At 45.3% G+C, this 15,614-nt stretch overlaps 1 protein-coding gene across 1 annotated transcript in view; it reads left to right on the forward strand.

The window, feature by feature from the left end:
- LOC143259211 (uncharacterized) overlaps positions 1-15,614 on the forward strand; it is a 228,301-nt gene that overhangs the window by 182,276 nt on the left and 30,411 nt on the right. The window contains exon 5 of the mRNA XM_076520620.1: positions 8,923-9,166. Coding sequence (XP_076376735.1) covers positions 8,923-9,166 — 244 coding nt within the window. The remainder of the gene's footprint in view (positions 1-8,922; positions 9,167-15,614) is intronic.

The following is a 15,614-nucleotide window of genomic DNA, read 5'->3' on the forward strand; positions in this document are numbered from 1 at the left end:
ATCGTAGCCGCGTGCTCGCCGGAAACTTACTTTTTCCCCTTCGTCCGATTCTCGCAGAAGATTGGAGAACGTTTCCGAATTCGAGCGGACTCGTCGATTTCGTGATATCGAACCGCGCCGTGCCGATTATCGCGGCGCTCTTCGACGTTACCACGGACAGCGCGTTTCCGCGTCGATGGTTCGACCCGGTGGTAAGCGCGATAAAGAGCAGAGATTTATTTGACGAAATAATTTCGCCATGCTCGACGACCGGAAAATAAATTCGGTCGCTTTATGGGCACGGATCGGTTATAATTAACGCGTGTCAGAGACGAGTTGGAAAGCGGCGCTCGGGATCCTGGTGGGGGTTTCGAGAGGGAAAGAGAGACAGACAGACAGAGAGAGTGAGAGAGAGAGAGAGAGGCGATTTAGTTTCTAGCACGAGAGCAGAGCTGGAAACGGTGGTATGCGTCTCGAGCGTAACTGAAAATTCGCGTGTCTAGCCTCGACCACGCGCGCCGCTTTGCTCTGCTCCGCTCTGCTCAGCTCTGCTCTGCTCTGCTCTGCTCTGTTCTGCTCAGCTCAGCTCAGCTCAGCTCTGCTCCGCTCCACGCCTGCAACAATGGCCGCTGGAAAGTGCACCGAGCCAGCAATTTCACCCTGCCATTTTCGGTTCCCGGATCCCGCAGTAACGGACTCTGATGCGTGTCACCCCGTTACCTCCCCGGAGAGGACCCGGAGCTAACCTGGCCATTGTCGACAACTTTCTCTTAATGTTCTCCGCAGCTCCACCCACACACGCTCGCTAGCATGCTCGCCTTGTTGCCGGTCGACGGGCCCGCTAAGGAAACTGCGACTCTTTCGAAAGGATACGAAAAGTTCCCCAGCACCGGAGCACTCGGGGACGGTTCTCGATTTGTATCGATGTTTATCATCGGACATCGTTCCCTCTAATGTAGCATGTTCACGTTGACGTCACGACGAAAGCTGTGAGAGCGTGCCGATATTTATTATATATGTTACAGTGAAACACCGAAATCTGGAGAATGTCGACTTTCACCGGTGAATGTCAACATTCACATAGTCGCTTGGTGTATGTCCGAAATATTTGCTAAATACCCTTATTTCTGACTTACACCGGTAAATGTTGACATTCACCATGCACTAATGGTGAATGTTGAACATGTTGGAGATTTATATTTTCTTCTCCGTAATTCAGTCGCTATAAAACGCCACAAGGGTGACGTAACTTTTTCGCCTCTCTTTCTGAAAGGAATGACCAAGAATTTAAAATACACGGTACATTCTACATGAGAAAAGAAAATAATAGTAATAAAAAAATTACTTACTTATGTGATTCAAATCTTGTTTATTGCAACAACTTAAACTGTTATGACACTTTGAATTGCACAAGAGTCCCTTGCTTTTACAACTGCATTTATTTGTGGAACACTTCCTTTTGTAATGACAGGTTTTGGACCTCCACCAGAGCATATCTGTGATTGTCGACACACACCGGAGAGGGTCCGTATGTACAACAATGTAATGAAATATTCGATCTTTCACCGACGTATTTGGTATCTGTTGACATTCACCGGTGAAAGTCGACATTCTCCAATTTCGGTCATTCACGGTAACATATATATTATTTACTACTATATATATTACTACTATATATTACTATATATTACTACTATATATTACATACTATTTATATATATATATATATAGCATGCCTATGAGAGCTGCTGCCGATATTTCCATTTCGTTTGACAGAGCGAATTCGATGCGGATTCGTGAGAAAAGTAGAGAAACACGGGACAATGGGAGAGAGACAATGAGTTGATGATTTTAAGGGTACTGTTGTTCAGGGTGTCTCGCAATTATGTTAGCAACCGGAATGGGGTGATTCCTGAGATTATTTGGAGTAACTTTTTCCTTTGCGAAAATGCGATCCGCGGCTTCGTTTACGAGTTATTGAGGGAAAACAGTGACCAATGGGACGCGAGCTCGGCTGGCGCGAGGCGGCCGAGCTAATGAGCGGAACTAGGGTTCGTGGGCTCATTGGCTGGACCGCCTCGCGACAGACGAGCTCGCCTCTCATTGGTCAGTGTTTTTCGTTAATAACTCGCGTGAACGATGCCTCGGATTGCATTTTCGCTGAGTGTTAACATAATTATGGGATATCCTGTATATTCTTTGCAACTTACTAAATTTATGAACAGATGAAATATATATCTTTTTTCGACTTCTTATCGTTTCCATCGAGGCTGACAATTTTTATTTTGCACAACGATTCGCTGTCCAGTGACAAGTGGCGTGATAGATCAGTCACGATCATTCCACGTATCTCGCAGAACAAGTTTATTAGAAAATAATTGTTAATCGTAAAACGTGCGGGAAAGTTTTAGACATTTTTCCGGAGAAACTGTATTGTTGCGCGCTGATAACAGTGCGCGTCGAAGGATTTCTCCGTTCTCTCCCGCGTCTCACCGGAATCCGCGACGGTGTATTTTAAAGTGATGTAATTTGACCGAAGCATGGAACAGTTACTCTACCAATTTACCGGCGGCCAGCAGAATGCAGCTTTCCATCAGAGTTACACAAACTCAATATTTCTCTCTACGAAGCAACGCGGTTTGTCAAGCTGGAAAGGCTTCCAATTAATTCCCGTTTTCATCAGGCTTAAAAAGAGAAAAGATTCGCGCAAAGACCGGCAATACTATTCACGATAATTGAAACAGGAAATGGAATACCGGGACGAACGATTGAATAATTGAAGCCGCGCCGTGGAAATAAATGATTTTTTAAATAACGCGGAGAGAGAATATTCGTTTGGATCAATTTTCGAGGTTTCTTGGTTTGTTGCGAGTTCGCGAGAAATGCTATCTTCGCCGAAGATAATGGCGGAAGGAAGTAGTCCGAGGATTTCTCTTCGTCGGGGACGAACTGGAACGTAATAAACTTCTGCAGTTGTAATGCAAATATTTATAATTACAAACGTTATTAGTAGACTGCGGATCTTTATGCATTTATGGAAAAAATGAGTAGACGAAATGTAAAACTGTAAAGACAATAGAAGAATTTAATGACTTTATTGCGCTACATTTAACTTCTCGATATCGTTAAAAGAAACTGTTTATTTATATTTAATTCCTGTTTCTTGCAGTTGTCTTTGAAAATTTCTATTTTGCGTAAAGATTCGTAAAGATCTAGTTATTAGATATAAATTTATTGCATAAAAATCCGCAGTTTAGTTATTCGATATAAGTTTATGAACAGTATCATGCAAGTGAATTAGTTACATCGATAAGGATGAATTCGATTACTTCCGTCCATTTTACTATCGATTTGTACCGGCATGCTTCGATCGTAATTTGCCAAAAGGACAAAGCTATATAATTTATGCCAGATTTGTGGTGTTCCCACCGCCACTGTGCGTCGGTTGATCCTCTGCCAAAAGGATCGCCGCTTCAGAAATCCGGAATCAAGTCCTCGCTCGTATTTTCTCGCCGGCGATTCTTCCGGCTCGCTCGCTCGCTCGCTCTCGCCTGCGAACGCCTTCTCTCGCCTCGGCTGGTGAAACATCGACGAATGTATCCGACAAATCTCGCTTGGTGCGAGCCTCATAAATTCAAGGTCGGGCCCGTTCAACGCCAGAGCTTTCTCTCTTTCTCTCTCTTTTTCTCTCTTTCTCTCTCTCTCTCTCTTTCTCGCTTTCTTTCTTTATTTCTTTCTCTTTTTGTCTCTTCCTCTGTTCCTCTCTTTCTCTCTCTCTCTTTCTTCCTTTCTTTCTCGCTTTCTTTCTTTCTTTCTTTTTTTTTCTGTCCCTTCCTCTGCTCCTCTCTTTCTCACTCTCTCTCTCTCTTTCTTCCTTTCTTTCTCGCTTTCTTTCTTCATTTCTTTCTTTTTCTGTCCCTTCCTCTGTTCCTCTCTTTCTCTCTCTCTCTCTCTCTCTTTCTTCCTTTCTTTTTCGCTTTCTTTCTCGCTTTCTTTCTTCATTTCTTTCTTTTTCTGTCCCTTCCTCTGTTCCTCTCTTTCTCTCTCTCTCTCTCTCTCTTTCTCTCTTTGTCTCTTTGTCTCTTTGTCTCTTTCTCCCTTTCATTCTTTATTTCTTTCTTCTTCTGTCCCTTCCTCTGTTCCTCTCTTTCTCTCTCTCTCTCTCTCTCTCTCTCTCTCTTTTCCTTCCTCCCGCGTCTCGTTTCACCGCCACGTCAGCGTCGGGGCCACCGGTCATCGGGTTAAGGTATTATAGAGGTGTCCCTGTCACGGATTTGTCGGGACGCTGTCGCGAATCCGGGCCACGAAAACATCGCTCGTTAGAGCCTTATTCCTCTCAGCGCCGGACGGAAAACCGATAGGGCCACGCCGCGTCATTTCCCGAGCAAACGCAACTGTCGTTCCGCGGACCGACGCGTTTTCCGCTCGAGCGGCTCCTCCCTCGGGCCCCGGCGGATCGCGAGCTCTGAATTTTTTAGCCACTCGCCGAACTCTTGCTGTCTCTCCGGTTCGACTGGAACACGACGTAAAGGTCATCCCTTCGAAATCATTTTCGTTCGGAGCAGCGGTGAACTCGCATTAGACGGGACAAGTTCCTTGCGATTTTTCAATCGTCTTCACGAGGAATTCACGAACTTTTTACGGCTTGCTGGAAAGCTGGAAGATCGTACTTTAAGGTGGGTTCATTCGAGTTTGCTGGAAAATTTGGAGTCGCGGCGAGAAACGGATAAATCCACGTCGATGGCACAGGGCCACGCGAGTCGATTTCGAGGGTGTTATTTCGGATCGATTTTAACAGAACTTCCGGGAGGATTTTTTAAACCCTTTACGGCTCGTATCGAAGCCAAAGAGATTACGCTTTATGGTAGATTCGTTCAACTTTCTAGAAATTTAACGCCTCGCGGAAAATTAGAAAAATCCTGATCGACGGTTCGATGCACGACGATCTGTGCCTCGAGGAGTACGTTACAACAATCTGAGAGTATGCGAAATTAAGGCACGGTCGAGAAACGATCATTTCCGACGAGAATTCAACGTTCGAACATTCCACGGCGGCGTTCCGAGTGATTTAGAAAACATAAACGCCCGCGGGGGGACGATAAATCGAGCCGCAAGGAACTTTCCAGGACAATTTGTCGTAACGACGGTTTACACGCGAATAATTCCGGAGAAAATTTCGCTACAAGGAAGCTATACTTCCAGTTTGTCATATTGCAGGCTTTATGAGTGTTTTGCGTCCCCGCGAAATTCCACGCTAACGTAAATTCTGCAAGATTTCTCGAAAATTCCTGTCGCCGTCGTTTATCTCCTAACGTCCTGGTAACGTACCGCTTCATACAAAATTCCTTCTACTCAACGGCCAGGAATATGGGCCACGTTCTTCCCCGACAAAACGAAAGCTGACGGGGGTGTCGCCCCATGACGGACCAAGGATTTTTCTTAAGTTACACGGCGAACGATCTACGAAGCTCTCCGAGCCCGTCGCAGCTGCTTACATTTCAGCCGTGCTCTTTTTCTTCCATATTAAACGTTTGCGTTGCCGCAACGTGTCGGTCTCGTGACGAACAGTTCACGCGAAAAATCTATTAAATATGAATGTTATCAAAGTCTGGAAATGAAAGTAAACGAAGACGTACGAGAAACAAAGATTGGTCGGTTCTATCAGGAAAATTATTAAATACGAAGAAGTGTTAATCAACGCGTAGATATAAATGAAATCGTAGTGCGAGGGTTCAAAGGAGAAAGCCTCGATTGTATCATTAAGATTAAGATGACCTTCGCTAATTTTTTTATAACATAAAATGTCAACGAAACTTTTCGTCGCTTTCCATACATATTCATCGACAATTTGAAGACACATACAGTAATGTCTCCCTAATTGACGCTCGGATTGTCCACAAAAATGGACAATTCGGGAAGAAAAGATACAATTATTCGAGCCTTTTGGCTCGTTTTTATAGTTATTGACAATCGGTAACTATAAAAACAAGCCAAAAGGCTTGAACAATCGCATCTCCTCTTCCCAAATTGTCCATTTTTGTGGACAATTCGAGCGTCAATTAGGGAGACATTACTGTGTATATATTTCTCGTCACATTTTATCGACGTCTATTGAAACAATTAAAGAAATGAATGATTAAGGAAAATCCACCGTCGATCGTGTTTAAGTAAACGTCGATAAAACGTAACGAGGACAAAATTTGCGCACCTCGAAACGTCAAAGAGCACGCAAGAAAAGTGACGAGACGCTTCATCGATGTTTCATTACATAAAGAAATCGTCGAAAAATATTCGTACTTCGACTGCACGCTCGAGGCAGCTCCGTTAAGATAAAAAAGCAGCCTGCCGGTCGAATGAAAATGACGTAAGATAACCTACCTGAATGGAAATACAAGAACGTCTGGCCTGCTCGAATTTCTCCGATCGCGAACAAATCTGTGAGAAGCGAGAGCAGACTTTCCGAGGAGGAGGCATCGGATCCGTTGAATCCAACGTGATCCGACAAAGAACCGCTAACGGAGCATCGGAGTGTCCGTTATAGGATCGTCGAGGTGTGGTCGGATCACCTAGAAACCCGTCGGACAAATCCTCCGACCCCGGCTAGGCGGTAGCACGCGAGTGCACGGGGTGTGCACGGTTGCAACGCGCATCGCCAGGATGCAGGGCGCGCGACACCGGCAAGCTTTATGCATTATGCTTTATGAACACGCGGCGCAGCCCCGCGTCATCGCAAGTCCGCGAGACTTAATGCACGGCCTCGTTTGTTCCCCGAAGTAATAACGCCGAGCGACTCTTGTAACCCAGCCGGTCCTTCTCTCTCTCTCTCTCTCTCTCTCTCTCTCTCGGTCTCTCCTCTCTTGGTCACCCGTGTCTTTCTCCTCGAGCGGCGCGGAAGAAAAGGAGGAAGAAGAAGAAGATGATGATGAAGAATAAAGGCGAGGGAAAAACGGGAGCGAAGCCAGGCCACCGGCATCTCTCTCTCTTTCTCTCTCTTTTTTCTCCCTCTCTCTCTCACTCTCTCTATCTCTTCTACGGTCGTTCATTTACGTTAAGAGCAACGAAACTGCGTAATATCTGCCGGAGAAAGCAGCCACGGTTTACCCAGGAAAATCTCACCTTCGATGGGACCGCGAAATTGAATTGACTACGGCGTGTCTGAGCCGAGGGGACCCGGATCGATCCGAGTATTTGTCCAGGCCACTGTTAAAAGCGCCGACGAAGTAACCTAATAATGCCGGATTGCTGGCTTCGCCGAGATATTCGTTTAACGGTGACGCGAGACCCGTTCGCCCGCGCCAGATTGCCCGGTAAATTATGTTCCTCCAAAATGCAACTCCTGTGTCTCGGACGCGGCTCTTGTACGGAAACCATTCTCTTATCCTTTATTTGTTTATGTGCCTTTGTTTAATTATTTCCGACGGGAGAAGCCTTTGTTACGTAGGGCAATGCAGCGATATTTTGAATGAACGAGCAGACTTAATCTTGGACTTGGAGACAGTCTGAAGACTAAAACAGTCGAAACGTTAAGATAAGTCACGATCTAAAGTAATCATCTGGTCGTACTAAACGTTCTGATTAAGGTGAAAGAACTATTAACGTTGGTTTACGGAACTCGTCGAAATGACGGGACGAATTGACGATCATTCAGATTGTAAAGATACATTTGCGAGCTGTTTTTTTGAACATGCGCGTTACTTATGTTACCACACGTTTTATACAATATTAAATACATCGATTGAACAGATTTTTTTACGAGCTTTTTAGTATCCGCGCGCGAGTGCACACGTACCAAATCCATGCTGCGTATACTTCGTATATATCTTGCATACAGTTTGCACGTTCGTGCGCACAGTTTGCATATTCGTGCATATATAGTCCGCGTATTCACTGCATATCGTCGGCGCATAAACTTCCGCAGTCTAATAATAAGCCACACACACACGCACGCACGCACGCACGCACACACACACACACACACACACACACACACACACACACACACACACAATAAGAAAACGCGTTCATTCTTACCTAATAAAATACCAGCTTGATCGTACACCGTGCACAGAGCCGGCCCGCGAAATTAATTTCAATTCTATATTACAATAAAAAAGTGAGAAATCGTGCTTTGCATATCGAAAAGTAAGAAAACATTTCGAATCACTTTCCGCTCGACTATAGGAACGGCGGAGTTGTTCCGATAAAATGATGATCAATGGAAGGAGGAGGACAGAAGAGATATGGAAAAAGCTTGAGCAAGTATATCCGCCTGGCGATTCGAACGGAATCGAATCGAATCGAATCGAATCGCGGCGATTCGTCGCGTTAAATCGTTCGCCGTTCGCCGACGCGAAATTAATGTTTTCAAGAAGAGATAATCTTCGCCGCGTTGTGCGAACGCACAGCGTGGCGGAGGCGGCTGTGTTACAACCCCGAAACAACAGGCATTCCGCGTTCGTACAACCGTGGCTTAATAATTCATGCTTTCTACATACTTGTTCCCCGTGATACATACAACACGCCCCCGCTTCAGAATTAATCTGTTCCATTTTCAGCTCGCTAAATATTTATTTGAGGTGCACGCTTGTTTTCTTGCATTATTAACGGCCGAATATTCCGCCGCGCCGGCGAAAGTAATTCGCGGCTAAATCTCGCGCGGAAGTTTCTCCTGCGAAGGGAGAGGAAGAGAGAGAGGAGAACCGGGTCCCCGGCTCTCTCCCAGCCGCGTCAATTTATTAGCCATTTGTCGGCGTTATCCGTCTCGTTAAATGGAATCGCGAGAAAAATGCTCGGGCGAAACAACGGCTTGAAATTAAATAGAGGCGAGCGTCGTGCTTACTTTAAATCGTTTCCGTCGGAAACTCCGTTCCCCAGAGCTGCCGAGTTGTCCCCTTTAAAACCCTCGATCGTACGAATTTCGATCTCGTTTTTTTTCTGCCGCAGATCGCGAACGACAGCATGCTGTACAGTCCCAGATACTTGAAGATCCCCCAAGCCGACGATTCCGTGGTCTCGAAGTCGACCATAGAGTTCAAGGTGTCGAGCGACATGTTCAAGAACGGCCGGCTGCACTTGCGTTGCACCGTCAACATCGCTGACGTCTACCGGAAAACAGCCGACATCGAGATCAATGAGGACACGCCCCGCATCGCGTCCATCACCGGGGAATCACCACCTCGAGGACACCGTGAGTACACGTTGCTATCCTACGCGACGTCCTATATAACATTACCGCAACAATGAGATCGTCTCTGTTCCAACAGAGTGTATTAATTCTCGGTGACAATCGCGGTCGCGCCATTCTTATATCCTTCCTTTGAATTTCTAAAACGTTACTGTGCGTTGTACATACAGCGGTGTCCTGAAAATGTCTCGCAATCCGGAAATGGGAGGTTCCTGAGGTCATTTAAAGCAACTTTCTCCTTTGCGAAAATTTTCTCCGAGGCTTCGTTTACGAGTTATTAACGAAAAACGCTGACCAATCAGAGGCGAGTTCGGCTGGCGTAAGACGGCCCAGCGAACGAGCGCACGAGGCCCAGTTCCGCTCATTGGCTCGGCCGTCTCGCCTCTGATTGGTCACTGTTTTTCGTTAATAACTCGTAAACGAAGCCGAGGATTGCATTTTCGCTAAGGAAACAGTTGCTTCAAATGACCTCAGGAATCCTCTACTTTCGGATTGCGAGACATTTTTGGGACATCCTGTATATTTCGAATCGATCTGTCACATTTCGCTGTTTTAATTCAATACAGAGACATTTGAAAAAAAGAGCGTGATTCGGAGATATTCCATTTCGCACCAAATATCTGGACAATGCGATGCGGACGTGTCTCTAAATGTGTAAGACAAAATAAAAGAAGATAACAAAGTAATAATTGAGAAAAAATAAAGCTTGAAATGCCTTTTTTTTAAATCTCCATTATGTAAAGATGTCTCGGTATTTGATTAGAGCAGCGATTCGTCTCTCAATATCTCTCGCATTAGTGCAATTTAATTCGAAGAACGATCGCAGAGGTTACTGTAGATCTCCCGTGACATCTCGAATATTTGAAAAATTTCCCAGAGGCACAGAGAAGTTGTCGAACACCCTGTAGAAGGTACCACGCACACCGTCGGCTCGATAAAGAAATTATTCTGCGCCGGACCGAAACCCGGTCGGTCGTAGTGTCAAAAGAGAAGCCGTTCCCTGTCGTAGCAGCTAATCAAACCACGCCCATCCAGCCGCGTTCTATTAACTCGGCAAACAGTGCTAATAAAGGGAGACTCGGAGGCGCACGGTTTACGTGGCCCCGTTAACAGGATGAATTCATGGTAAAAGAATTCCCCCGGACCCCCTTGCCTCCGCGCCGCGCCGGCGAGGAAAGAGAACAGGAAAGAATTCCAGCCGGGGCTTTTAATGATTCAGCAGGTAGCTCGTTTATCCGCGTTCAGTAATGGGCTCAGGATGCTTCGTATCATTTCAAACACTGTTTCCAACCGGCCGGGGATCCGCGATTTTCCTTCTCGGTCAACCCTCGCCGCGAACATTTTTTATTCCTCGCAACGAAGAAGACAACGACGTAGTCGCTGATGATGAATGTCACTGTTAACGGGTCGGTTCACCCCCTCGCAGTTTTCGCTGTTGTTCAGCTTTATATATTTTCAATGTTGTCAGATTGTTAAATTTTCAGTGGCCGCGTTGAATTCGAGGTGCTTCTTCGACGCGTTAATTTATTAATATAATACGCTTCGTTGAATCAAAGCGACTGACGATGATCTAGGATTTTTCTCGTAGTTGTAACATGAATGAATAAAATATAATGATCCGGATTTATTCGTTATAATGATCCAAGAGTCGGGAAAATATTTTGAATATTATACGATAATTATTTCTCATCTAATTTCAATCCTATGACAACAGAAATAGTAATTCTTATTGTATTACTGCTGCAGCAGAGGTATGGAGACGAAAGAACTAGTTGTGTATTTAAATTTTTAAGAAGTTATGGCCGCTGGCTTGCACGGTTCGAGAGCCAGTTTATGTTCCCAGAAACAAATTTTGTCTAATGTCAATAGTGTCTGAGCCAGAATATACAACTCTTGTAAAGACAAAGAAATTGTTATTGTAGATGCAGCCAGAAGATTGCCGACGAAACGTTGACTCCGACGAATTTTTCTCTATCCAGATAGTACAATCCGTTACCGAGATACGAGCGTTCGAAGTTTTCGCGTATTGTGTATCGGTGGGGGATCCCATTCACGAGAAATTCCTGGAACGCGTAGTAAATAGTAGAAATTGACCTGCCGCAACTATCGCAACGTTAGGACACGTGTGCGAGCGAGACAGAGATAGTCAAAGCTCAAAAAATTACCGTCGTCTATTCACGACGATATCTCGGGAACCGATCGTGCTATCGAAATGAGCTAAACGCCATTTCGCAGAAGAGGCTTCCAGCTTTCCAACGACATAACGTTCATAAAAATATCATCAACAATTATAAGGTTACAACAATTTGAAAATCAACTAACTTTAATACGGTCTCGCCATGGTTTTTATGAAATTCAACGGCTCGAATGAATCAAATATCGTTTATTTAACACCGGTAAACATATTCTTCAATATCAATATCGTTTACAACTATTTTATTTACCGTCCGAACTCCCCGATCAAATGAATTTCTTTATAAATATTGAATATTCGTTCTCGCGCTTTTTTCACAGTAACTGACTCTGTCTATTATTAAACTACCATTAATAAGACAAAGTAACGCAGCACACAGCAACCGTGTTCGTCGTAACACGAATTGTTTAACCCGAGAAAGATAACCTACGTCGCAGAGGCGCCTGCGAAGACTGTTGATTTTTGTTAATTTTTCATAGAGGTCTAGTGATTTAAGTTTAAAATTACTTAAAATATAAAAAAATATAATATAAATGCATTTTATTTTTACAATAATGCCAAACCTTTAAAATGACTAGATTAACTTAAATAAATATCCATTGTTAGTATAAAATTGACGCCTTAGAAAAGCATGCGCCTCTGAAGCGTATGGTTATCTTTTACGTACGTTGTCATATGGTTATCTTTCTAGGGTTAAACAAAATTTATCGTGAAACACACCGATGCACCGTGTCAATCGGCACAACTTAGAATTCGAAATGAAACACGAACGTTCACGGTGAATGTTAGAAACCCGATAGAATAAACGTTTCCAATCAAGTCAACAATTTCGCCGGTGTTCACAGGGGTCCGCGTAAATCGTACAAATAGACACAACGGACCTTACAAGCTCGATTTTATCCAGAAGGCGGTTCCAGCCGCGGGAGCAGTTTTTGGCAGCGTTTCAGAGAGAATCCGGCGGGGTTAATAAAAACAAATTCGAAGATCCGTGGGAGCGGCGTGTAGCTCTCGTCCGAAATTAATCTATACGCTTTCGGAGCGGCCGACGAAACGGTATCCCGAGTATTCATTCGGTATTCTTTTGAACATCTGGCCGGCCAAGTCGGCAACGGGAATCGCTCGATCGCGCCCGTTTATCGGCCCCGCGGATCTGAATTGTACTAGGTGGTAACTGGAATCGTCAATACAGAATGGAAGCGCGGGAGTAGGGATGATAACGGGTCCGAAGTTTCCGGAGACGGCGTGGAGACGGGGGACAAGTTGGGAAACTGGGCTAGCCAATTGGCCGGTGTTTGTATTCCCCTTTAATATCGGGCGGGAAACGGGCGAGAACAATGCCCGTCGCGGTAAAATTCAACTGATCAGACCGAATGGGATAATACCGGCGACGGTATCGATCGGATCCGCGTTGTTAATTGCGTCGTTCCGATCTAACGAGGCGGACGGACATCCACGGAATTTTATCTTCTTTCCGACCCACTGGACCTGATTCCTTAATGCACGGGGATCCGGCTAGAACGGCACCGTAGCGGAACGGGCACCGGCAAAGGGACGATTCCGGGCAGAGAGCGGGGGAGGGGGGCTTGCGAAATTTTTCCATTAACGCCGTAAATTGCCGCCTTTAAACCGTGCAATTTCAATCCGAACTTTCGGCGTTCCCCCGTCGTCGGACTTGCGAAAATAATGTTGCCTCGAAGTTTGCCTCACGTTCGACGTAACCGGACAGTCTGCAAATTCTCTCGATTTAAAAAAGCGTCCAAGAAACACCGGCCAGCTTCGTGGTTTCTTTCTGGTTTAGCGAGCTCGCCGAGCTGCGAACACAGGGGTCTCGCTAATGAATAAACCTGCGAATATGAATTTTTTACGCCGGCACTTCGCGGTGCGAAGCTTACGGTGACTTCGTTCGATGTAATATTCGCGATATCTCGGCTGCGGATCTTCGTACATTCGCGGTACGTGTAAATTTTTGAAGTGCCAGAACGTCGTCCGATTTTCCGTAAAATAATGCACGATACTGTTAATCCTTGCCAGACCGTGGACTTTCTGGGCGAATTAAAATTGTACACGTCGATTCGAAAAGATGTTTCTTCTTTCAGCATTGGAACTACCGAACCAGCCGAAATGACTGATTCGTAATTCCACTCATTTATAAAGAGAACTTTTTTTAGGGAAACTTCTCCAATCAAGCAACGTATTACAATCGAAAATCGTATGAAGTTGAAACAAATCCGATCTGGTCATTGTCACAAGAACGCGTTGGTCGCGGTTTATGAAAACAACACAACGTGGCATATAATACATACATATATATTGTTAATTAACAGCGCCTTTACAATTTTGTATTTCGCATATTCGGTATCGTCGTGAACGCATGAAATCATTTTACGTACCGTCGAATATTATATATATCGTATTCGGTTCGCGCAAGGGAAACATTTTCCGCGATGTAAAAATATTCGTTTCGCCGCGGAATCGTTTTTGTTCGCCGTTCGAACCGCCGCGCCACGGGTCTTGAAAATAATCCGTGCAGTAAACATCCGAGTAATTATTTTCAATCGGAACGCCAACAAATAGCCGCGGCGAGCGAAACATTTTAATCTATCGTCCCTCGATTTCATCGCGCGATGAATATTCCACGGCGTTGCGGATTCGAACAGAAATTTTCGCGTAGGCGAGTAACAATGGTTTAATGAAGTGCCGGGCGCGCACGAATTCGCAATGAGTTTTGCACGCACCCGCCCCGATCGCCGGGGTTGTTCCCGGTGTATTTATTCTTCACGGGTTCCTTTTTCGTCGCCGGCGCCGATAAAATTTTCATCGCGCGGCAATCATCGATTCTCCCGGACGGTTTGCTTCCGCGCGCGCGAGAAAATTGCCGGAGCTCGTTAGAGCGCGCGTCCGATGCTCCGAAGGCGACGAGGTAAACACCGTGTTATTGACTGTTAGCGAGGTATTGTATTGTAATTCGAACGTAGCATTGAAATAATTGCGCCGCTTAATGAGCCCGTGGATTCGTTAAAGCGTACGCTGATCGGTAATACACGATTCTTCGCCGATAATTCGCTGCGAATCGATCGGCGCCGCTTAACGAGCGTTTGCCCGAGACTTTCGCCGGTGTTTCGAGCGCGTAGAAATTACGAGCTGATTAGAAAACGCAACAGGCACTCACGGTGTCGTCGATATCCACGAGAGCCGAGCTCGAAAACCGACGATGCGAGACGGCGAAAGAAACGCGAAGCATTCGAAATTCGAGGAACTTTTCATCTCGCGGGAAAGAATCACCGCGTCTCGAGTACGTTGGACGGTATTAAAAAGTATTCGTTTAATATCTTCATTTAATCAATTACCTCGGTTAATCGGATTCCGCGCGGTTTATTTACCGCACGAAAAAACTCTTGCTATTTTAATTAACAGCCGGCGTTACGGTTCCGCGATGTTTCCGCGATGGGTTTTGTTTCGTTTCGTTTTTTTTTTTTTTTCAAGAACCTCATAATAAAGCTCGTACCGCGAACAGATTGATTTCCGAACAATGGAAACCGTCCGAATGATATATTAAACATCGCCGGTAAATCCTATCGAATTAATTCCGTGCACGACTTTTACTTTTCACCTGTGTTCGATTACTCTCGTCCGCGTTACGCGCGATTTTAATGGTTTCGCTTAATACGTCTGTGTAATAAATCGTCCAATGATCAGACCGCGGATTTCATACGGAAAAGTTTCCCCCAATGCTGCAAATAAAAACAGATGTACACGATACACCGGCCGCAAGCATACGGACACGATCGACTGAACGATGAACTGCTTGTATTTTCTGGAACCGGTGGAGCCTCGATTGTCCGAACTCGAAATCGAAGGTTCGATTCTATTTATTTTCGATCGATTATTGATGCATAAATAGGACAAGACGATAGATCAAGGTTCGCTCGAGGTTGCGTCGTTGCCACTTGGAATAATGAAAAATCGAAATAATGAAGATCGAGGATAATCCCGTTCGGTTAATCGAGGCTCCACCGTATGACGAACATTCGCGAATGCTACGAACACACAGATACTGTCGCAATGCAGCCACAACAGACGATTCGACGCGAACAAGGGCGACGCTTAGGACCGTCTCGCATCGAGCCTTTTCGTCATTTTCGGCGGCGCGGCGTGTTTCGCGACACTGGCGGATGCGCGACCGTGGAAAACGGAAGCGAACGGCTAGACAGTCGCTAGCGAACGGCATGATAATTGCAGAAGGCACTGCATAGAGGC

This window comes from Megalopta genalis, chromosome 3 (genome assembly GCF_051020955.1).
Source record: "Megalopta genalis isolate 19385.01 chromosome 3, iyMegGena1_principal, whole genome shotgun sequence".
Classification (NCBI taxonomy): Eukaryota; Metazoa; Arthropoda; class Insecta; order Hymenoptera; family Halictidae; genus Megalopta; species Megalopta genalis.